This window comes from Hemiscyllium ocellatum, chromosome 23 (assembly GCF_020745735.1).
Source record: "Hemiscyllium ocellatum isolate sHemOce1 chromosome 23, sHemOce1.pat.X.cur, whole genome shotgun sequence".
Taxonomy (NCBI): Eukaryota; Metazoa; Chordata; class Chondrichthyes; order Orectolobiformes; family Hemiscylliidae; genus Hemiscyllium; species Hemiscyllium ocellatum.
In genome coordinates, this window is record NC_083423.1 from 17065740 (window position 1) to 17091334 (window position 25595).

General features: G+C 40.7%; 2 protein-coding genes across 8 annotated transcripts in view; one reads left to right on the forward strand and one right to left on the reverse strand.

The window, feature by feature from the left end:
* copg2 (COPI coat complex subunit gamma 2) overlaps nucleotides 1-13911 on the forward strand; it is a 63708-nt gene extending 49797 nt beyond the window's left edge. Inside the window, exons 19-24 of the mRNA XM_060842708.1 lie at nucleotides 1536-1675; nucleotides 7862-8033; nucleotides 8652-8749; nucleotides 10112-10250; nucleotides 10798-10896; nucleotides 13516-13911. Coding sequence (XP_060698691.1) covers nucleotides 1536-1675; nucleotides 7862-8033; nucleotides 8652-8749; nucleotides 10112-10250; nucleotides 10798-10896; nucleotides 13516-13646 — 779 coding nt within the window. The 3' untranslated portion in view covers nucleotides 13647-13911. The remainder of the gene's footprint in view (nucleotides 1-1535; nucleotides 1676-7861; nucleotides 8034-8651; nucleotides 8750-10111; nucleotides 10251-10797; nucleotides 10897-13515) is intronic.
* The window catches only part of mest (mesoderm specific transcript), a 32828-nt gene continuing 18329 nt past the window's right edge, over nucleotides 11097-25595 (reverse strand). For 4 of the 7 annotated variants that reach the window (XM_060842709.1, XM_060842710.1, XM_060842711.1 and 1 more), the window contains 2 exons: nucleotides 19365-19428; nucleotides 11097-11420 (listed from right to left, as the gene is read on the reverse strand). In XM_060842709.1, coding sequence (XP_060698692.1) covers nucleotides 11297-11420; nucleotides 19365-19428 — 188 coding nt within the window. In that variant the 3' untranslated portion in view covers nucleotides 11097-11296. Of the gene's footprint in view, nucleotides 11421-13927; nucleotides 16814-19364; nucleotides 19429-19537; nucleotides 20071-25595 lie in introns of those variants that run through there. The other 3 variants (XM_060842713.1, XM_060842712.1, XM_060842714.1) reach the window with 3 other exon arrangements.

Genomic DNA, 25595 nt, shown 5'->3' on the forward strand with positions numbered 1-25595 from the left:
TTAGGGTGCGCCTAGGGTCTTAAAAGGAGTAGCTGGTGAGATATTTGATGCATTGGTTTTAATTCTCCAAACCTCAGTAGATTTGGGGAAGATTTCTTTAGGTTGGAAAATAGCGAACTGAAGTCCTTTATTCAAAACAGGAATGGGGGCAGACAAGTGGAAATTACAGGCCTGTTACCTTAAGGGAAAATGTTAGAACCTACTATTAAAGAGTTTGTAACAGTGGATTTGATAAGTTTAAAAGTAATCAGGCAAAGTCAATGTGGTTTTATCAAAGGAAAATCATATTTTATTAATTTATTGGAGTTCTTGAAGAAATAACTTTTGTTGCAGATAAATGGGAACCATTGGATACGTTATACTTACTAAGTGCTTTCTGGAAATCTGGAGTGCCATATCAAGGGTTCTTGTGGAAAGTAAATGCTCGTGGCTTAGGGGATAACATATTGGCATTGATAGAAACTTGGCTGGCTAACCGGAAGCAGACAGTTGGTATCAAGGGTCTTTTTCATGCTGGCAGAATGTCACAAGGATCAGTGCTGGGACATCAACTCTTTACAATTTATACACATTTATTTGGATGAAGGGACCTAGCTGAGTTCAATGAAGATTCAAAGATAGGTAGGAAAGTGTAAGGAGGACAAAAGAAGCCTGCAAAATGTTATACACATGTTAAATAAACGGGCAAAGATCTGAAAATGGACTACGATGTGGGAAAGTGTGAAATTGTCCATTCTGGAAGAATAAGCATGTTATTCAAGTGGTAAGAGGTCATAGAATTCTGAGGTGCAGAGAGATATGGTGCAATGATCACAAAATTAGTATGCAGGCAACTGCTAGTATTCTGGAAAGCTAATAGAATATGGTGTTTTATTGGAAAGGTAATCGAATGCAAGAGTGAGGAGCTTCTGCTTCAGTTATACAGGCCATCGGTGAGACTGCATCTGTGTACAGTATTGGTCACTGTACTTCAGGAAGAAGGTTAATGCATTGGAAGCTATTCAGAGAAGCTTTACTAGACTAATACCTTAAATGAACGTATTGCTTTATGAGGAAAAGGTGGGCAGGTTAGACCTGTATCCTCTGGAGTTTATAAGTGTCAGACATGTCTTAATTGAAACATAAGATCCTGAGGGGAGTTGACCAGGTGAATGCCAAAAGCGATAGTTTAAAAAATAAGGGGCCGCCTTTTTAAGACCGAGATGAGGAAACATGTTTTTCTCTAAAGTTTGAGAAGCTTTGGAATTCACTTTCTCAAAAGGCAATGGTTGCCGAATTTTTAAATATTTTCAAGGCAGAGTTAGATTCTTGATTACCAAGAAATGAAAGATTAACAGGGTTATGCAGGAATATAGATTTGTGGTTAAAATCAGATCATCCAGGATTCTATTTGAATGGCAGAGAAGCCTCCAAGGTCTGAGTGGCCCACTCTGGTTCCTTGTTCAAAAGTACTTATATTGTAATGTCAGGGTTGAATTTACTGGGTGCTCTTTCATTACACTAGTTTCTTTTTTGCTGGAAATATCTGTACACAGAACAATTGGCAGCTATTCCAGAATTCAAGCATCTTGGCCCACTCTTCAAGTCATCGGCACCTGTACAGCTTACAGAAGCAGAGACTGAGTATGTGGTTCGTTGCATCAAACACACGTTTAAAAAATATATGGTATTTCAGGTAATTACTGTCTTCAGCCTTTGAATTCCATATTGAAAATAAACTATAATTGTTATCATTTTGTGATAGATAACCGAGAATGATAGTATGTAAGATCTTTTTAAAATGTGAAGTATTACATGTTTGATATCTATAGCACCAGTGTGCTTTCCTCTACCAAAGATTAAATAAAAATGCCATTTACTGAAAATTAGATTTGGCATATGTGACATTGTATTCAGTGAAATTATATTAAGGAAAAAATAAATTAAGTATTTGAAGTGCAGTGAAACTGTACTAAGAAATGGTGTATCATTTGAAGTGCATTTGGACGTTTCTATTTTGTAAAGATATCATATAAGTTCAATGAGCTATATGAAAGTAGGTTCAGCACATTGTCACAGTTGTTGTGGAGTGATGAAGGGCCTTCCTAGACCTTTCCATTTCTATCTCGGGCTCCTCCCTCCCCTTCCTAGACCTTTCCATTTCTATCTCGGGCGACCGACTCAACACAGACATCTATTATAAACCGACTGACTCCCACAGCTACCTGGACTACACCTCCTCCCACCCTGCCCCCTGTAAAAACGCCATCCCATATTCCCAATTCCTTCGTCTCCGCTGCATCTGCTCCCAGGAGGACCAATTCCAACACCGCACAGCCCAGATGGCCTCCTTCTTCAAGGACCGCAGATTCCCCCCAGACGTGATCGACGATGCCCTCCACCGCATCTCCTCCACTTCCCGCTCCTCCGCCCTTGAGCCCCGCTCCTCCAACCGCCACCAAGACAGAACCCCACTGGTTCTCACCTACCACCCCACCAACCTCCGCATACAACGTATCATCCGCCGCCATTTCCGCCACCTCCAAACGGACCCCACCACCAAGGATATATTTCCCTCCCCTCCCCTATCAGCGTTCCGCAAGGACCACTCCCTTCGTGACTCCCTCGTCAGATCCACACCCCCCACCAACCCAACCTCCACCCCCGGCACCTTCCCCTGCAACCGCAGGAAATGTAAAACTTGCGCCCACACCTCCACACTCACTTCCCTCCAAGGCCCCAAGGGATCCTTCCATATCCGCCACAAGTTCACCTGTACCTCCACACACATCATCTATTGCATCCGCTGCACCCGATGTGGCCTCCTCTATATTGGTGAGACAGGCCGCTTACTTGCGGAACGCTTCAGAGAACACCTCCGGGCCGCCCGAACCAACCAACCCAATCACCCCGTGGCTCAACACTTTAACTCCCCCTCCCACTCCACCGAGGACATGCAGGTCCTTGGACTCCTCCACCGGCAGAACACAACTACACGACGGCTGGAGGAGGAGCGCCTCATCTTCCGCCTGGGAACCCTCCAACCACAAGGTATGAATTCAGATTTCTCCAGTTTCCTCATTCCCCCTCCCCCCACCTTGTCTCAGTCGGTTTCCTCAACTCAGCACCGCCCTCCTAACCTGCAATCCTCTTCCTGACCTCTCCGCCCCCACCCCACTCCGGCCTATCACCCTCACCTTGACCTCCTTCCACCTATCCCACCTCCATCGCCCCTCCCCCTAGTCCCTCCTCCCGACCTTTTATCTTAGCCTGCTTGGCTCTCTCTCTCTTATTCCTGATGAAGGGCTTATGCTTGAAACGTCGAATTCTCTATTCCTGAGATGCTGCCTGGCCTGCTGTGCTTTGACCAGCAACACATTTGCAGCTCAAGTTTTTATTTTCCAACATGGAGGTTGCCACTTCAACCAGAAGTCAGAGAGGCTCAGTTTGGTGAAGAAGCAAAAATGTCATGTTCCAACTAGTTACCGTAAAAGCCCCTGATTTGCCCACTTTGAATTTGAGGAAGGTGCACGATATAGAGGGAAAGAAAATCATTTTAAATTTTTCAAAGCTTACTGTCTTCATATTCAGCGGTTTTACATTAAAACATCTGCCCAACCTTTGAGAATGACAAATTCTCAAATAAGGTTTGACATTTTAGTAACTTACAATTTCAATTCAAATCCAAATGTAACATACTGTTTTATTATAACGTCCCTTAAATTTCAAAATGCTTAAAGTATGTCAATTTTAGCTTATTTTGTTAGTACCTTGATAATACTTCAGAATTTACAAATTAATGTCCAGCAAAGAGTGCAGACTGTGAAGCTTAAAGAAAGTTTATTTACATATTGGATTTAAAATAGAAACCTTATTATTTACAGCTAGAATTATGAAAAGCTGATTTTTTTTTTAAATGCTTAATTTACATTTAAAAGGTAAAAAGAAATGCAAGACATACCCAGTCAGTAAAGTGCGTGTGCAAGATCAGTGGTTCTGGGCTAATCCAAAGTGTAGAGTTTTGTTGAAGTAACTTTGGTCCCCTTTCTATATTGATGTGGAGAAATTTGTAAAGAACAATGCCTTTGACCATAAGTCTATCAGGAAGTTGTCAGTTTGTAACACCCTTGAGACCCTACGGAAAAAGAGGGTGGGTCAAGTTGGGTTATTCTCTGAGCAGGAGAAAGTGAGATCTGCAGATGCTGGAGATCAGAGCTGACAATGTGTTGCTGGAAAAGCGCAGCAGATCAGGCAGCATCCAAGGAACAGGAAATTCGACGTTTCGGGCATAAGCCCTTCATCAGGAATGAGGAGGGTGTGTCCAGCAGGCTAAGATAAAAGGTAGGGAGGAGGGACTTGAGGGAGGGGCATTGGAGATGTGATAGGTGGAAGGAGGTCAAGGTGAGGGTGATAGGCCGGAGTGGGGTGGGGCGGAGAGGTCAGGAAGAAGATTGCAGGTTAGGAAGGTGGTGCTGAGTTCGAGGGATTCGACTGAGACAAGGTGGGGGGAGGGGAAATGAGGAAACTGGAGAAATTTGAGTTCATCCCTTGTGGTTGGAGGGTTCCCACCACCCCCCACCTTTTCCTCCGCTAACATTCCATCTTCCGCAACTACACTGGCACGACCCCCCACCTTTTCCTCCGCTACATCGATGACTGTATCGGTGCTGCCTCGTGCTCCCACGAGGAGGTTGAACAGTTCATCCACTTTACCAACACTTTCCACCCCGACCTCAAATTCACCTGGACCGTCTCAGACTCCTCCCTCCCCTTCCTAGACCTTTCCATTTCTCTCGGGCGACCAAATCAACACAGACATCTACTATAAACCGACTGACTCCCACAGCTACCTAGACTACACCTTCTCCCACCCTGCCCCCTGTAAAAACGCCATCCCATATTCCCAATTCCTTCGTCTCCACCGCATCTGCTCCCAGGAGGACCAGTTCCAATACAGTACAGCCCAGATGGCCTCCTCCTTCAAGGACCGCAGATTCCCCCCACACGTGATCGACGATACCCTCCACCGCATCTCCTCCACTTCCCGCTCCTCCGCCCTTGAGCCCCGCCCCTCCAACCGCCACCAGGACAGAACCCCACTGGTTCTCACCTACCACCCCATCAACCTCCATATACAGTGTATCATCCGCCGTCATTTCCGCCACCTCCAAACGGACCCCACCACCAGGGATATATTTCCCTCCCCTCCCTGATCAGCGTTCCGAAAAGACCACTCCCTCTGTGACTCCCTCGTCAGGTCCACACCCCCCACCAACCCAACCTCCACTCCCGGCACTTTCCCCTGCAACCGCAAGAAATGCAAAACTTGCGCCCACACCTCCTCCCTTGCTTCTCTCCAAGGCCCCAAGGGATCCTTCCATATCCGCCACAAATTCACCTGCACCTCCATACACATCATCTATTGCATCTGCTGCACCCGATGTGGCCTCCTCTATATTGGGGAGACAGGCCGCCTACTTGCGGAATGTTTCAGAGAACACCTCTGGGGCACCCGGACCAACCAACCCAACCACCCCGTGGCTCACCACTTTAACTCCCCCTCCCACTCCTCCAAGGACATGCAGATACTCCTCCATCACCAGACCATAACAACACGACAGTTGGAGGAAGAACGCCTCATCTTCCGCTTAGGAACCCTCCAACCACAAGGGATGAACTCCGATTTCTCCAGTTTCCTCATTTCCCCTCCCCCCACCTTGTCTCAGTCGAATCCCTCGAACTCAGCACCACCTTCCTAACCTGCAATCTTCTTCCTGACCTCTCCGCCTCACCCCACTCCGGCCTATCACCCTCACCTTGACCTCCTTTCACCTATCACATCTCCATCGCCCCTCCTCCCTACCTTTTATCTTAGCCTGCTGGACACACTTTCCTCATTTCAGATGAAGGGCTTATGCCCGAAATGTCGAATTTCCTGTTCCTTGGATGCTGCCTGACCTGCTGCGCTTTTCCAGCAACACATTTTCAGCTTATTCCCTGAGCAGACTGTCAAATTCCTTTGACAGAACATCTCACCACCAGAATTTTCCATCGCTTGGCTGATGGTGAGGAGGACACTACCTGAGATCCTTCGTGTACGCCCAGACTCTCTGTGCCACCACACGGTGTCTTTGAAGTGGCTGTGGAGGGTGACTGCTGGAATGTACCTTTGCAAAGATAACTGGAGAGATGCAATGGTTTTTGTTAAGGTTCGTCCTGAGCAGCTCCATGATGCAGGACTCTGTGCTCTATGGGCTGTTCCTCGGAACATACACAAAGACAAAAATCAATTGCCCTGGAGGGCTATCAACTCAGTGAAAGACGTCTGTGATCTGCCCAAACCTTGTTGGCCTTCCAGACCAAGGAGTTGACCTCAACTGAGTGTTGCAGTTTGGCACATTCCAAGGTTCAAGACTACGTACTGAGGAATGCACTAAAGGTTGGGACAGCTGCTGCCAAGGCATAGACCACCATCTAAGGTCTTTCTGCCAAAGTACAATGCGTGTCCATTCAGTTTATTGGACACTCCTGGTGCCTCAAATGCATGTAATATAGTCTTATATTAGTAAGAAATGGCTTGAGTTTGGTAAAGATTGTATAGAATTGAACTGCTCTAGTGTCTGTGTATGCATATAAAGATTTTTATGATTAAAGTACATTTTTGAAATTAAAAAAAATCTATATTGACGTCACTGAACAGAGAAGTAGAAAAAGAACCCTAAAATTGAAGTCGCTGAGGCTATTACATATTAATGTTATCAGATGGAACATCTTTGGAATGGAATAGCTTAGTTGAAGAAGTAGTGGTGTAGTGGTAATGTCACTGGACTACCAGTCCAGACTCCCAGGCTGATGCCCTGGGCACATGGTTTGAAGAAAAAGTAAGGACTGCAGATGCTAGAGATCAGGGCTGAAAATGTGTTGCTGGTAAAGCGCAGCAGGTCAGGCAGCATCCAAGGAGCAGGAGAATCGACATTTCGGGCATGAGCCCTTCTTCAGGAATGAGGAAAGTGTGTCCAGCAGGCTAAGATAAAAGGTAGGGAGGAGGGACTTGGGGGAGCGGCGTTGGAAATGCGATAGGTGGAAGGAGGTCAAGGTGAGGGTGATAGGCCGGAGTGGGGTTGGCGCGGAGAGGTCTGGAAGAAGACTGCAGGTTAGGAAGGTGGTGCTGAGTTTGAGCTGGGGATTGCAGGGAATGTAGGTAGCATCACATGTCTGCAAGCGTGGAGAATGTAGGTAGCAGTGCAAGGCTGCAAGCGAACTCAGCACCGCCTTCCTAATCTGCAATCTTCTTCCTGACCTCTCCGCCCCCACCCCCGCTCCGGCCTGTCACTCTCACATTGACCTCCTTCCACCGATCGCATTTCCAACGCCCCTCCCCCAAGTCCCTCCTCCCTACCTTTTATCTTAGCCTGCTGGACACACTTTCCTCATTCCTGAAGAAGGGCTCATGCCCGAAACGTTGATTCTCCTGCTCCTTGGATGCTGCCTGACCTGCTGTGCTTTTCCAGCAACACATTTTCAGCACATGGTTTGAATCCCACCAAGGCAGATTGTGAAATTTTAAAGGGCTATTCTGGTGCAATGGTAGTGTCCCTATCTTTGAGACCAAGAGGCTTGGGTTCACAACGCACCTACTCCAGCAGTTTGCAATAATATCTCTTTAAACAAGTTCATCAGAAAATATCTAGAATGCCTTATTTATGGTAAACGGCTGCTCACAATCACTGGTTTCAGAATGTTACTAATTTTCTGTCAGAATGCTAGAACCAGTGGTGACTGGATAAGGATTCAGTAGGTTTTGCCTTTTCTTTTAATGTGTAATGACTATGTTGGTTCATTGATTGTCTTCACTCTTTCTGTGTAACACTTTGACTTTCAGTTCGACTGTACCAACACTCTGAATGATCAGTTATTGGAAAAGGTCACTGTACAGATGGAGCCTTCAGATGCATATGATATGGTGTGTTCCGTGGCAGCACCAGCTCTTCACTTTAACCAACCAAGCTCTTGTTACACACTTGTGATGCTGCCCAGGGATGATCCTACAGCAGGTAAATACTACCTGGGACAAAATGGTGTCAGGACAATATTGATCTCTGGTTGAACAAATTAAAATAAATCTTACATGTTTTGTGGTGGGAAAGGGAAGATTATTTTGATTATGAAAATAAAGGAATTTCTTTGCTGAGAATATTTGCTTAATTTTAGCACTGTTTCCGAATGAAGTGCGAACAGACTTACTGGTATAGTATTAAATAAGTGCAGAGGTAAGGCTCCCTTACACTATGTTGATACTTCAACTTGATCTTATATCTTTCCAGCAAAGGGGAAATGAAAAAAGTGAAAACAACTGATCAATAGACTTCACCACTGGTTGTTCAATACACCGTAAATGAAAAAAATGCAGCAAGTAAATCCCCATCCTGTTATATATGTAGCTGCTTAATGTGATTGTCAGATCACTGAGTTTTATGCTGTACACTTGTTAAAGCTGACTTGAATTATTTTTCTTAAGAACTCTAAAGTCAGTGTAAAGAGACTTCCGTCTTTTTTGTCATAGTTGGATTCAAATGCAAGTTCTATCATTAAAGGTAAACCCAGTAAGATGTGCGTTAATTAATTTGCAACAATCGCTCCTCATCTGACATCCCCTTATTATTTTTCCTTAGTTTCCTGCACATTTAGCTGTACAATGAAATTTGTAGTGAAAGACTGTGATCCCAACACTGGACTGCCAGAAGCTGAGGGCTACGATGATGAGTATGTGGTAAGTTACAATGAATCTTGGTTATCACTATATTAAGAAATGGAAAGAATATTTTTAAGTGCAAAAATATAATCTCTATTAGGGTGCATGACAAACAGATGTAAAACAAAAGCTATTACTGAAGACCATGATTAATTGAGCATACACAAACTAAATTCACAGCTGGAATACTGCATGCAGTTCTGGTCACCTCTACAGGAAGGATGTGATAGCAGTAAAGGGCGTACATAGGAGGTTCACCAGGATGTTGCCTGGGGTGGAGAAATTGAGCTATAAGGAGAGACTTAATAGGCTTGGATTGTTTTCTTCAGAGCAGAGAAGACTGAAGTGGGACATGATTGAAGTATGTAAAATTATAAAGGGGTATGGATAGGGTGAATAGAGAGCAGCTGTTCCCCTTAGTTGAGGGGGTCAATCACGAGAGGGCATCGTTCTTAGGGTAAGGAGCAGGAGATTCAGAGGAAATTTGGGGAAAAAAAACTTATTTAGTCAATGAGTGGTGCAAATCTGGAATGTACTGCCTAGAGGTTGGAAACTTACAACCCGTTAAATGATGTTTGGATCAGTACATCAAATATCATTATATTCAACAATAGGGGACAAGTGCAGAAAACTAGGATTAGTGCACTTCAAGTGGTAGTTATATCAATACAGCCTTTTCTGTGCTGTATGAATCTGAATTTAGTTAAATGCAGAGTATTTATTTGATGATTTGAAGTTATTTTTCAGATAAAATATTATTGATTTATCAAATCATTTTGACATAATTACTGAATTTAGAGGGGTAGGTATATTACATTTGGCAGGAATTTGCCTAAGTATGAAGCTGCTTGAGTGGAAGTAGAGAGATATCAATGATATTAGTAGCCCCTCTGAGATGCTGGTTCCCAGACCTAGTGTTGGACCTTCATTCAAAGTTCTTCCAGCAGTTATTGATGCCCAAGATGTAGCTGCCATCGAGATATGATAACATTATAAAAATATGTTTTAAAAAATTGTGAAGTCAGGTGGAGCAAAGTTGCTTCATGAACCACAATCCTTGTGATATTTTGCAGCTAAATTTAGGACTATAATGTTAAAGCATAAACACTTTAATTCCAGCTAAATATAATTCTAAGACAGCCCAAAATAACATACTCTACTTTTTCTCTTTAGCAAAACTTTTGCTTTGTAATTAGATATTTTCTTTAATAGGCACTATTTTCTCTACCCCACTCTTCTTGTTGCCATCATTTATGCTTAGGGTGTCATAGTTGGAGTAAGTTTAAAATTAAAAACCTTATCAAGATCCATATAGCAGTCAGAAATGCTGCCGTGTACTAACATGAGATCTCTTCATTCATTTTCTCCTCTGTCCTACAGTTAGAAGACCTGGAGGTGACGGTTTCTGATCATATGCAGAAGGTCCTAAAGCCTAACTTTACAGCTGCTTGGGATAAAATAGGAGACAAGTTTCAGAAAGAGGAAACATTTGCACTCTCTTCTGTGAAGACATTGAATGGTAAGGGAGATTTGCCTCCCACACCCACACCCTCCGCCTCTATCACCCTAAACAAAAAAAAGTCTAACTAACCTGCTTCATGTTGTGTGATTCTAACACAGCATCTTCAGTATTCCAGTGAAAGTAGAAACTTGCTGGTTTTACTCACAGAATTTCATATACAAGTTTTAAAAAAAGGAGTTGTGACCAAGGAAATAGATCATAGGACGTAGATAATTCTGGTGTTGGTCTATATGCTACAGACATCTACAACCTCCAGGGGAGTTTGCTGGGAGTATAGCAGCATCAAAGAGAAATGTGATCATCTTCTGAAACTATACTGGAAGCTCAGAAATACCTCCATGGAAGATATTCAGTGTATTTGAAGTGCAGTACTCACCAAAGGGCACACAGCATTCATATTCAACAGCTAATCCAAGGTTCCAATCAAAAATTTAATCAAATGAAATGGAGGTCATTCCTCTAACAATTTGGTTTGATTTTCATTTCACAGTACCTCCTTTCAGAATACCTTGTCAAAATAATACATATGTTTCTTTTACTGCAGAGGCTGTGAATAATATAATTAGTTTCCTTGGAATGCAGCCTTGTGAGAGATCGGACAAGGTTCCAGAGAATAAAAATGCTCACACACTTTATCTGGCAGGTAAGTTCCTTCAAAGCCCATACGAAGAGAGCCCTTATTACACAGTAATGACTACTATCAAAAGATTATGCAAGCATGTATTATAAAAGTGAGTTGATTGGCTGAACTGCCTTCCTCGTATCCTTGGGAATGTAGCCAGAGTAGAACTGGATTTCAGCTACAAACTTTGGCTTGGTAACTGAATTTAAACAATATGTTGCATTCACACATGCATTCACCAATATGTGGTGTGATTGTAGAAGACATCTCAATCCAGTTTTAAAGAAGTGATGCATGGGATCATGTGTCTCTGGCTGGCCAGCATTTATTGTCCACGTGATATTTATCTTGAGAAGGTGGTCGTGAACAGTCATCTTAAATCACTACAGTACATTTGGATATACCTGTTAGAGGAGTTCCATTATTTTGACCCACAAATAGTGAAGGAACAACCATGTTTCCAAGTCCAGCTAATAAGTTGCTTGAAGGGAAACTTGCAAGTGGTGGTGTTTATCTGCAGTACCAATGAAGCAGGCTGCTTTCTTCTGGAATAATGTGAAGTCAACAGTCAGTCAAAACTAGACTATAAACCAAGGAAAGAATCATTCGCAGGATCAACTAAAAGCTGAACAAATATTTGCATTTAATGGAGGACCTTATAGGAAGAGAAGTAACCACAGAGGTTTAGGAAGGAAATTAAAAAGCTACTGTTTGGGGCTGAGAGCGCCACTGGCAATTTTTTTGGAATAATTCACAAGTTTATCCTCAGTCTATATCCCCATATTATGTGAGCATAGGTGATATGGTTACTGAGTTTACAGACGATACCAAAATTGGTGGTGTAGTGGACAGCCAAGGTTATCTCAGAGTACAACAGATAGGCTAGTGGGGCGAGAAGTGGCAGGTGGAATTTAATTAAGATCAATATGACATATTGCATTTTGGGAAGGCAGATCAGAGTAGGACCAATACAGTTAATACTAAGGTACTGGGGAGTGTTGCTGAATAAAAGACCTTGGAGTGCAGGTTCATAGTTCCTTGCAAGTGGAGTCACAGATAGACAGATAGGATAGTGAAGTTGGCGTTTAGTATGCTTGCCTTTATTGGTCAGTGCATTGAGTATAGGAGTTGTGAGGTTATGTTGTGGCTATACAGAACATTGGTTAGGCCACTTTTGGAATACTACATACAGTTCTGGTCTCCCTACTATAAAAGGCATGTTGTGAAACTTGAAAGAGTTTTAAAGAGATTTAAGGATGTTGCTAGGGTTGGAGGATTTGAGCTAGAGAGTGAGGCTCAGGCTGTTTTCCCTAGAGTGTCAGAAGCTGAGGGGTGACCTTATTCAAGATTTATAAAATCATGAGGGGCATGGATACGGTAAGTAACCAGGGTAGCAGAGTCCAAAACTAGAGGGCATTGGTTTAAGGTGAGAGGGGAAAGATTTAAAAAGGACCCAAGGGGCAACTTTTTTTCACAGAGGGTGGAGTATGTATGAAATGAGCTGCCAGAGGAAATGGAGGAGGCTAGTATGATTACAACATTTAAAAAGCCATCTGGATGTGTCTATGAATATTAAGGGTTTAGAGGGATATGTGCCCAATGGGACTAGATTAATTTAAGATATCTGGTCAGCATGGACGAGTTGGACCGAAGGATCACTTTCCATACTGTATAGCTCTCTGGTTCTGTAGTGAATGCATCTTCCTTCACCATCAACTCCTGGAGTGAAACTTGAACCTGCAGCACAAAACTTTAAGTGGGATTTGCAAGATGCTTGTCCAGCTCCAATCTTTCTTTTATAATGTTTTGAAACTCAAGTTTGGTTTAATTTAATTACAAATATTCTACCTCACTTTTTCCCCTATCTGGATGGTGGTACTTTTCTTGTTTTAAAGGTTCAGTGATCTTCTGATGATTAGACCTATTACGAAGGCTGTACTCATGAGTCACAGACTGTACATGATAGAGAATTATTTTTCTAAAATGATAGAAACATCAATTATCTTTATGAAGAAGTGATGTCTCATAGTCTACTAATGCAGATATCCCCCTCCTCATTTAACAATCAACTTTTCTTCAGAAAGATTAGTGTTTTGGATTATTTTTGTCCTACTGTGCATGCATTTTTTTTCATTGTACTACAGTTTATTATCTGTGGAGGCTAACCTATTCAATTGGGATCAATTGAGCAGATGCGATTGTTTTGAATATGTACAAAGTGAGCCTGATTTGCACATTTTTTTTTGTCAATGTAAAAGGAAGGAAGCCATAGAAACTTTGTCTATCTTACCTGATTTCCAATTATCTAACCTGCAACTAGAATGATCCTGCACTGTAAAATGCAGATCATCAGTTTGTGCTTTTATTAAATAACATATCCTGCATCATCTTCTACTGCACTGCTACAAGTTTATATTGCAGCATAATAATACATCCTCATCAGTTCAAGCTAAAATAGTTTCACAGGAAAAGACTGACTTTTAGCTAGATCTACACTGTTCTTCAGAGTTTATTTTATTCTAGGTTTTCCTCCACTGATCATATGATAGGTTTTCATGCAAGGTAAAGCCTAAACTAACCTGACTGTGTGTTGTTTTGTAATATTTTTAAACCATCATCTTTGTGTCCATCTTATTTCAGGTGTTTTCAGAGGCGGCTATGATGTCCTTGTACGTGCCAGACTAGCTATGGCCGATGGGGTTACAATGCAAGTGACAGTCAGAAGTGAGGCAGAGGTGGCTGTAGATGTGATCCTGGTTTCTGTTGGTTAAACTCTCATTGGTTTACTTAACTTTTTAGTTTCCCATCTTTATGAAGTTATATACTTTTGGTTTAAAAAAATTAATCTGGAACATACATCTTTCTTGGTCCATCTAGGATGCAACTAAGTGTATTGCTGCTTCATTGTGAATTGATGCTCAGATTAATACCTGAACATTCCTTCATGTTTAGACAACAACTGTTTACACTTTGTCATCTGTTAAGCCATGTAACAGAACTGTCTACATAATGAAAAATACATGCATTTTTTGTGAAACTACCTTTATTTACTAAAATAAAGATTAACTATTGTCTTTGTATATGCATTTTGTATGAAATGTACAAAAGTTTTGCCAAACCATTTTCATTTATGGGTTAGATCAAACATTCATCAGAAGCATCTTTTGTTCAACTTCAATATTTTTGCAATGTAGATGCACTCAGTAGCAGCTCCATCCAAGCAGCACAAGCTCCAACCACAGTGTGTATTTTTTATAATGTGTAGCAAATTATCTACACTGTATAACCTTGAACAGAATGGGAAGTGAAATACAACTACAATACAGCAAACGGACAGGGAAAATTTAATTAGCAACAAGCAATAAAATCTTCCAACAAATTCTAATCTGATTTTACTGTAAAGCTTACCCTCTCATTTAACTTGAATGAAGAGCCAAGATTCATAGTGCAGGATACTATTGCAAGTAACGAGAACGGAAGAGAATGTAATTTAGTTCAAGTGACATTTTGCTTGTGTCTGAGAAAAATGGAGAGCGATTTACACAGTGTAAGGAGTCTTTCGTGAATGAAAACTAAATAGGGAAATGTGTGTTGATACATTCACAGCTTGGAAGAAACCAGACAGAAGGGTTCAGAGACGCACATAGCTGAGTGAATTTTGATAAATGAGGAGAGAGGAAACAAATTGCACATTCTTCCAAAAATCTCATCTAATGCATGCTAAGTACTAATTGTTTCCTGTATATGAGAGCTGAAAGAAAGTCTTGGACTTAGATTTTGTAGAATTTTTATGGTTTTAACTAACCATGAGTGCCATTTCAAAAAAAATCTGCTACAAAAGTATTTTGATTAACACTCATTAATGGACTCATATCAAATAAGAGCTAGTCCATTCTACAGAATGTTCTGTGAATGTGCAATGTAACATTTGAAAGAAAGGATCCCACCTGAATTGTTAGCGTTTTATCACAACCATTAATCTATGTTTCCAGTTCAGAAGCTGACTAATCAGTATTGCATTTTGAGAATTCACTACCTCCTTTTAAACTGAATTATTCTTCATGTCTATCAAGAAACAATGATTAAACTAGTGAGTACCAACAGTTAGTCAATGGACTTATTTTGTGTATGAAAGATTGGATTGTTGTGGGCTACAGGATAACTGTGGAGATATGTTCAACTGACAAGTAAAATTTGTTACTAGCAAAATAATAATTCAAACCAGAGATTTCAATGATGAATGAGTCTGAAAAGTGTTGAATTATATATTGGAATAGGGAATGGACCATTTAGCTTGTTCCACCATTCAATTAGATCATTCTGTATCATAACTACATACTTCCCTTGGTTCCAGAGCTCTAGCCTAACAAAAAGAAAATTACAGCTTTAACAGATGTCCCCCACATTTTATATACAGAATTGTTTCCTGGCATCATACCTAAATGACCTAGCTGTTAAGTTTAAGGATACAGTCCTTGTTCTCAACGCTGGAGAGAAAATTAAACAACTCAAATAAATTACCTAAATCTTTCACTGAAAAGAAATGCAAGCCTAGTCTATTCAACCTGCCATAATTTAAAACATTTCAGCCCCATATAGAATACAACATGGCTCACGAATTTACTTCATAAACTTGAGCAAGCATAAGTAACAAACTGTAATTGATGGAAAGTAGGTAAAACTTGGAAAATTATACAAGTTGGTTCTCAGAGCTTCACACAGAGTATATGAAACAAATGAAATTGCTAATTAATGTACCTAAATGCCCATTCTGCACTCCTATTCCATAAAGCTGTGTACTAACTTCACTATTTCATAAACTTGCCAGGGCCTGCAGGATGTAAGTGTTGAGGTAACCAAATTAATCATGTTGAACAATGATATAATTGAATGGGTTTTACAAAGGACCAATATTAATTCAAAACATTCCCATTTTACCCATTTGGTCTATACCAATATATTTGTTCCAAATTAGTAAATTCCCATCCTACTTCATCTGTTTAACTTTTTCTTGAAGACAATATGTTATTCCTCTGAACTGCTCGATAGGGTAGCAAGTTCCTTATTTTAAAATTCCTGGATAAATAAATTTGAATTCCCAATTGGATTTATTAGTGATGAACTTATAGATTTAGATTCCTCTTCTCTCTTTTCCCCCTCAAGAGAAACATTTTCTCTTTGTCTACCATATCAACTTCCTTCATAACTTTGAAGTCCTCTGTCAGATTATCCTTCATGTTTTAGTACAGAATGCAGAAGAAATAGGTAATTTTAAAAACTCAATAAATGGCTAAGGATTTGTGTGTCTCATCCAAACACTGACTAATAAAAAGGTATTATCCTGAAACTGGAAGTGATCCATTTCCCTGGTCTGTTCTTGCCCCAAGACTTATTTTCAAAAGGAGCTATTTAGTTTGTTGGATGTGCCTGACTAATAGGTGTTACACACAGTAATTTCCACAATGAATTATTTCACATTATGGCAGTGAAACATGCAGTAAAATAAAACAAAGACAAATTATCAAAGCCAGAAATGCACAGCCAATAGTCTTACATCCAAAAGGTTTAACATCTTGGAGACTATTGTCTCTTGACTGAACATGACACCCAAAACATTGATGCACTCTTTCAGAAGCTGCTGTGTGCTGTGCATTTCCAAGGTTTCTGGGTTTTATATCAGGTTTCCAGTACTGTAACTTTTTTTTTAAATTTCAGTTTAAATTAAACATTATTTGTTACCACAACTCTCAAATGCAGAAGCAGCTGATCACCATTTAATTAGTCCAGAGTGGTCAGGATCCAATGCCGTATTTTGCCAATTCAGAAAGAGTTGATGAAGTTAATATAGGCTTGTTCAAAGCCTAAAGGATCCTCGAGTTGGGGGTAATGGTTGATATGGTCATCAAGAACTGACACTGTTGACTTCGGTACCAACTTCCTGAAAGAAAACAATCAACTCGAGTGCACAGTCTTTCTACTTCCTGCGCCTACAGCTTCTACTACCCACACAGAAGAGTTCCTTTCTGTATTTTTAAATGGCATCTACAAAGTAACCTTTAACTTTCACCCAAAATTGCAGGTTTCAATTTAGTTTCTTCCTCATGTATCAAAGTGATACAAGAAGTTATTTTGGGGCTTTAACTCTTGTCATTGATCAGCACTTAATTCAGACCCTATAACTGGCATCACATTCAAATGAAATCAAATATTATTAATTAGACATTGACTCATCTCACAGGTCAACTGACAGACTATTCTTCCAATTTAGTTATCCTCTTGGATTAATCTGTCAATTTTTCTCCAGATATCTTTCCCTTTCTCTCAATTTCATCCCATATCAATCTTTCCCTCTCTGTTACATTTCTTCCAAACATATCACTTGCTCTTTGTTAATCTTTCCCCATATGTAGCCATCCCTGTTCCTATAACACTCTCCAGTGTCTATCGATACCTCTGTCTGTCCCTCCTTGGTCTTTATTTCTTCCATCGCATTGTTTTCTCTCACTCTTATTAATACTTCCCTCTCACTTTCTCCTGGTCTCAGGATAAGCAGTTGAATAATTAGAACTGTGATGTTGCTTCACTAAAAGGTTTGTGAATTTCTGGAATTCTCTACCCTAGAGGGTTGTGGATATTCCATTATTGAATACATTTAAGGCTTGAAAAGATGTCGATCCACCAGCTTGAACCAAAAGTAACATGTGCAGAGGATCAGTTATAATTGGCTTGAATGACTAAACAGGTTCAAGGGATTGTCTGGTGAAATTCTCCTTTTGCAATGTTCTTGTGAAATGTTTTTGAATAACCATAAGACATAGGAGTGGAAGTAAGGCCATTTGGCCCATCGAGTCCACTCCGCCATTCAATCATGGCTGATGCGCATTTCAACTCCACTTACCAGCGTTCTCCCCGTAGCCCTTAATTCCTCGAGACAACAAGAATCTATCAATCTCGGCCTTGAAGACATTTAGCGTCCCGGCCTCCACTGCACTCCGTGGCAATGAATTCCACAGGCCCACTACTCTCTGGCTGAAGAAATGTCTCCGCATTTCTGTTCTGAATTGACCCCCTCTAGTTCTAAGGCTGTGTCCACGGGTCCTAGTCTCCTCGCATAACGGAAACAATTTCCTAGCGTCCACCTTTTCCAAGCCATGTATTATCTTGTACGTCTCTATTAAGTCTCCCCTCAATCTTCTAAACTCCAACGAATACAATTCCAGTATCCTCAGCCGTTCCTCATATATTAGACCTGCCATTCCAGGGATCATCCGTGTGAATCTCCGCTGGACACGTTCCAGTGCCAGTATGTCCTTCCTGAGGTGTGGGGACCAAAACTGGACATAGTACTCCAAATGGGGCCTAACCAGAGCTTTATAAAGTCTCAGTAGCACATCTCTGCTTTTATATTCCAACGCTCTTGAGATAAGAGACAACATTCGCTTTCTTAATCACGGACTCAACCTGCATGTTTACCTTTAGAGAATCCTCGACTAGCACTCCCAGATCCCTTTGTGCTTTGGCTTTACTAATTTTCTCACCATTTAGAAAGTAGTTTATGCTTTTATTCTTTTTGCCAAAGTGCAAGACCTCGCACTTGCTCACTTTAAATTCCATCAGCCATTTCCTGGACCACTCTCCCAACCTGTCTAGATCTCCTGGACCACTCTCCCAACCTGTCCTAACTGCCCATGTGATCATCCAGAACAGCTATTTACACACTGAATTAAAATAAAGCTCTTCCCATGTAATCTATTCAAAGTGTACTTTTTGATAATTTTAGAAGCTTGAAACCTTTCACGACTCCTTTTAAAAAGGAGTGAGCAATACAGAGTGATTTCACCAGGAGAACATCACAAATGAGTTTTCAGAGTTGCAACTACCTGTGTTTCTATGTCCTTTGCTCTTATTTTCTTGGTATACATTATAATTTAATAATTAAATGGGCCTTAACTACTACTTCCACAGTGTAAAGTTTTTTCTTCATGATTTGTCATTTATACATAGTTAAAACTCATTGTTCTTTTCGCCATTTGGCATTTTGCAAGTTACCTTTTAATGCATTCTAATCAAAATGTAATTAGACCAGACCAGTACACCTAAAGTTTTGGTGTAACTTCTTTAACTTAGTATTCCACTCTTATGATTTTACTTCCTAGCCTTTTATTGGGTTCTCTGTAGAATAGTTTGGACATTGAATGAGATACACCTTTTGGTCCAATTGAGTTCTCCCTAATGTTTTCCAAAGTTCTCTGGATTGAGTCAATGCTACTTATTCCATACATAAATACATACTTCACATTTCTTTGACCTTCCTGCAACAGTTTACATAATGTTTAATCTTCTGTGTGTTTGTCTATTTTCCTAATGGATCAAAATAGCAATACATAGCAAAGATCCAAAGCCAGATGAAGACAATTCTAGTACATTCCAATCATTTAATTGTTGAAGAAAATCAGCAAACAACAGAAATAAAAGTTACCACCACTTACTGATAAAGATCCAGAAACTCAGGATGAGGGTTCACACAATCCAATGGTCCATAGATTAAATGCACTGCAACAAAAGTTGCATATTAGGGATATTTTTATTCAGTCATTACAGCTACATGTAACAGTATTTGTTAATATTCAGTTCAAGGAACCACAACAGTATTCACATTACTTTGGGTCAAGACTGATGCCTTTGGTTATATTCTGGAAAGACTTGCCATCTTTCCAAAAATCAATCAGGATTGCCTCGGCAGATCCATCCATTTTTTGCAGCCTGTACCTGTCCCACTGAATGTGTTTCTTATCTTAACTCTAATTTTGTCCCCTTTTGGTCTCTTCCCACTTACATTTGTTATTCTCCTGATCAGTTTCACAATTTCCAACTTCCTGGCCCCAGCTTCACCATGGACATGCAGCCCCTTTCCACATCCAGGATGGTCTGAAGTCTCTCCATTCATCCTTGAAAAGAGACCTGAACAGTTCCCATCCCCAACCATCCTCTCTCGCTTGGCTGAGCTCATTCTCACTTTGAGCACTTCTCCTTTATCTCACGTTCTCCAAGTCAAAAGGTGTGGCTTTTGGCTACACAGGTCCCAGCTATGTCTGTGTCTTTGTGAGGTATGTGGAACTTGTTCTAGTTGCACTTGGCCACTTCCCACAACTCTGCTACGTTGATGATGTCACTGGTGCTGCTTCCTGCTCTCATCTGGAATTGGAAAAATTAATTAGTTTTGCTTCCAACTTCCAGTCTTCTTTCTCCTTCACTTGTTCCACTTCTGATTCTTACCTCGCCTTCTCTGAATATTGAAACATATGTCCTTCAATATCCACTACAAATCCACTGACTTCCACTTACTGCAATTACAATTCCTCACATCCCACCTCCTTGATAAGGTATCACACATTCAGTTACTTTGTAAGATAAGAGCTGAACATGTTATAGGGTCACAGCCATACACCATGGAAACAGGCCATTCAGTCCAACCAGTCCATGCCAAGCATAATTCAAACTAAACTAGTGCCAGCTGCTTGCACTTGGCACACATCCCTCCAAACATTTTTTTTCACATAGTATTTAAATGACTTTTAGATAAGTATAACTGTACGGGCAGCAACCACTTCCTCAGGAAGTTCATTCCACAAACCATTCTCTGTGGGGGGAAACAATGCCCTAATTTTTAAAAACATCTTTCTCCTCTCATCTTAAAAATATGCCCGCTGGGCTTGAAAAACTCCAGAGGGGAAAAAAACAACACTTGCCATTCACCTTATTTAATCCTCCCATTATTTTATAAACCTCTAAGGTCATTTCTCAAACTCCTAAACTCCAGTGAAAAAAGTCGCAGTTTCTCTTTATAACTGAAACACTCCATTCCCAGCAACATCCTGATAAATCTCTTCTAAACTCTCTCCTGCTCAATAAAATCCCTCCAATAACAGGGAGACCAGAACTGGACAGAGGGGGTCAGGCCTTTCCAATGTCCTGTACAACCTCACATCCCCAACATCCCAACTCCTTTATTCAAATGTCTGAGCATTAACCACCCTATCTATACGTATTGCAAACTTCAAAAAGTATTGCACCTGAACTCCCAGGTCTCTGTTCCTCAACACTACCCAAGGCCCAACTTTTAATTGTATAAATCTTGCCCTGTATTTTTACCAAAATACCTCGTGTTGGGGTAGCATATTAGCACAAAGTTGAGATAATGGGAACATTTTAGGATGGTAACCTGTAATATAGTTGGTAAATTTGCAGATTACACCAAAACCTCAGAGTACAACAGGACTTTGATCAGATGAGCCAATGGGCCAAGGAGTGGCAGATGAGTTTAATTTAGATAAATGTGAGGTGCTGCATTTTGGAAAGGCAAATCAGGGCAGGACTTGTACATTTAATGGTAAGGTCCTTGAGAGTGTTGCTGAACAAAGACCTTTGAGTACAGGTTCATAGTTCCTTGAAAGTGGAGTCTCAGGTACAAAATTAAAATCACACAACACCAGGTTATAGTCCAATAGGTTTAATTGGAAACACACTGGCTTTCGGAGCATCGGTCCTTCATCAGATGACAGTGGAGGACTCAATCCTAACACACAGAATTTATAGCAAAAATTTACAGTGTGAATGTAACTGAAATTATACATTGAAAAATTGATTGTTGAGTCTTTCATCTGTTTGAATACCATGATAGTTTCACTTCTTTCATGTGTAAATCACAAAACTTTTTTTATTTTAAAAAAGTTGCATTCTCAGGTTAGCTATTAACAATGGGTGATAGCTAGACAATATGTTGACGGTGTTAGCCCCCTGTGTTTTCTGTCTATGCCATGATGTTTAGATTGATTCTAATCTAAAAAGTGAGATAACGGAGTTTTAAATGAATTCATGCAGTTTTTGAGCAAAGTACAATGTAACCCTGCAAGTACAAATTCATCCCACAAAATATGTGTGTGCATGTGGATCTTTGTTGGTCTGTGTGTGGGTGTGCGCCTGGGTTGGGGGTTGTGAGTGTGAGAAAGTGCATGTGCGTGTGTATAGAGTGTCTTAAGTCTGTGAGGGGGTGCATGTGTGTGTGTGTGTGTGTGTGTGTATGTATATAAAGTGCAATGGTGGTCACCTGTAATGTGACATGAACCCAAGGTCCCAGTTGAGGCCCTCCCTATGGGTATCAAAATTAGCTATCAGCCTCTGCCGAGCAATAATTCATGTAAAACTCTGTTATCTCACTTTTTAGATAGAATCAATCTAAACATCATGGCATAGACAGAGAACACAGGGGGCTAACACCTTCAACATATTGTCTAGCTATCACCCAATGTTAACAGCTAACCTGAGAATGCAACTTTTTTTAAAAAAAGGTTTTGTGATTTACACATGAAAGAAGTGAAACTATTATGGTATTCAAACAGATGAATGTCTGTTGAGTCTATCAATTTTTCAATGTATAATTTCAGTTATATCACACTAAGTTTTTGCTATAAATTCTGCGTGTTAGGATTGAGTCCTCCACTATCATCTGATGAAGGAGCGATGCTCCGAAAGCTATTGTGCTTCCAATTAAACCTGTTGGACTATAACCTGGTGTTGTGAGATTTTTAACTTTGTACACCCCAGTCCAACACTAGCATCTCCAAATCACAAGTCACAGGTAGATAGGATAGTGAAGAAGACATTTAGTATGTTTTCCTTTATTGGTCAGAGTATTGAGTTGGGAGGTCATGTTGCATTTGTACAGGTTTTTGGTTTAGCCACTTTTGGAACATTGTGTGCATTCTGCTCTCCCTCCTCTTGGAAGGATATTGTGAAACTTGAAAGGGTTCAGAAAAGATTAACAAGTATGTTGCCAGGTTTGAACTTGTAAGGTAAATCCCCAACAGATACCCTAGACTAAAACTCTCTGAACATGTGTTTGTGAAATTCACATTTGAATTAAGAGTCACTGAGCTCTCTGGCTGAGACAAACTAGGCAATGTGCAAGCATAGGGGCAGCTATCTGGAACAGGGGTTTGGCTTGTAAAGCTAAAAGAGGTGTTAAGTTATTTTTCCTGAGATTCTTACACATATGATGCAACTGCAATATGTGAAATTCTGTGAACAACAACAACAACATTTTATTAAGCACAGTACAGTACAAGCTTTGGAGAAACTCTGAACACTTCACCATGCTTGTGAAGCGTGTCCAGGAAAGCTCTCTGAACAAAGGAGACAGTCATTCCTTTATATCTTTACATCACAGTCAATAATGCTCACAAACTCCCAGTCACTCCCTCACTGTCACATGCCACTCAAGACACAATACAGTGACCACATCACCTCCAGAAACAATGTAATGCAAATCATCCCTTAATGGCCAGTTCTGGTGTGATTATATTTTTTAACTACAGGAAGTGGTCAGAATTCCAACTATAATGTTCTTATTGATTTCTGAATAGGAGATGACAGCAATGTAAATAGCTCTGAATGACAAGGAAATGGCCTTGTAAATGGTTCTGAATAATAGGAGACGATAATGTCAGTTTGTTACAATCTGTAAATCAGAGGCATCCCACCCTAGCCTCGGGACTCCAATTTCCTGCAGGTCAGCGCAGCAACTTGTTAATATCACAGAGGACTGCCACAAATGCCACAGCTGAAAGACTGAACACCAGCTTGCAGAGCAAACAACCGCAACATTCTGGACCCTACAAAATTACAAAACTATTTGACTTTTAATCATGTGCTCTGATACAGAGATACTGTTAAAAATTACATGACACCAGGTTATAGTCCAACAGGTTTATTTGGAAGTACGAGCTTTTGGCGTGCTTTTGTCAGGTGGAGTAGGATCACAGAACACAAAATTTATAGCAAAAGATCATAGTGTCATACACTGGTGCAATATATTGAACAAACCTAGATTGCTATAAAGTCTTTAGAATGGGCTGCAGGTTTCGATTCATTAATATGTAAATCCCAGAACTACTTTCAAGTCACAACGTTTAATTTATTATCTGACCCGAGATGTCATTTCTTTAATAAATCCTTAAGTTATCTCGGGAATTTTGCTTGAAAGAAGTTCTGGGATTTACACATTAATGAATCAAAACCTGCAGCCGGTTCTAAAAAACTTAACAGCAATGTAGATTTGTTCAATATATTGCACTGGTGTATGACACTAGATCTTTTGCTATAAATTGCGCCCTTTGATCCTATTCCACTAGTTACCTGATGAAGGAGCAGCGCTCCGAAAGCTTGTACTTCCAAATACACCTGTTGGACTTTAATGTAGTGTTGTGTGATTTTTAACTTTGTCCAGCCCACTTCAACATCAGCACCTCCACATTATGGCAGAGATACTGAACATTCCACACCACTGTACAACATACAAACCTGTTTGCCCTAAACGGGAAGGCTTTCACACTTTCAGCAACACCTTAACCTACATCCATCTAAGACAAATAATGAACATTTAAAACAATCAGAAACCCATTCACTTTAATTAGAAAACCATTCACACCTCATCTAATACTCAAGAAGGTCATTCAGCCCCAACAGGAGGAACAATGATCAAATCTAGATTTGACAAAAAGATAAGGGAAACTGACAAATCAGTATAACTGGGAAACCCTAATCTCTGGGGTTGGTTCAGCAAGAGGTCCAGGCAGCATCGAGAGAATCAGCCACAGCCACAGCCACAGCCACACAATCTTCTCATCCACGAGCCTACACATGTTGAGAGCCAAGACAATGACTGGGGCAGGGCCAGTGACATCCAACACTGTCCAAGCCAACAGAAACCACTTTGGGGGTGAGCATAACATCATCGAGAACGCACTGTCCCAGCTCAGTAAGATAAGGTAGGAAGTTTGGGCTTCAGGGCCGATGGTGCAGGGCATTCCCCAGGAAAGGGAAACAGGACAGGATGCCGGGATTCACGTTTTCTCTCTCTTTTACCATGGTCACCCAATAATTAACAGCTGTCTGTAATTCAAAACCAACTGTATCAAGTCAGGGCTGCAACAGTTAATTGGGGTGGTAGTAGCGGTCAGTCAAGTCTCATTTCACTTGAAGCATAGGATTGTTGTTTTCCTAAATACTCATTTCCTTATCAGAGGTTTTATATATGCACTTAATTTTGCTTGTTTTAATAAAATCAGAGTTTTCCTTTGCTTCTGAAGCATCTGCCTCCTGTCTTTTCACCACACCGCATCTCACTACATAAGTCCAGAACTAGAGGGCACAGGTTTAGGATGAGAGGGGAAAGATTTAAAAGGGACCTAAGGGGCAACTTTTTCACACAAAGGGTGATACGTGTTTAGAATGAGCTGCCAGAGGAAGAGATGGTACAATTACAACATTTAAAAGGCATCTGGATAGAATTTAGAGGAATATGGGCCAAGTGCTGGCAAATGGGACTAGATTAATTTAGGATATCTGGTCGGCATGGACGGGTTAGACCAAAGAGTCTGTCTCCATGCTGTACATCTCTATGACTCTATAACTAGTACAGTGGCACAGGGATCAGTGCTGGGGTCACATTTTTACAATGTATATTTATATTAATTACTTAGATTTGGTAAGTGAATGTACAATACCCAAGTTTGGGGACGACAAAAATAAATGGGAAAGCAAGTGGTGACGATGACAATGAGGGGCAGTCACATTAAGAGGGTGGGCAAAAACTTGGCAGATGGCAATATAATGTGGGAAAATTTGAGAGTATGCACAATGGCAGGAAGAACAGAGAAGCT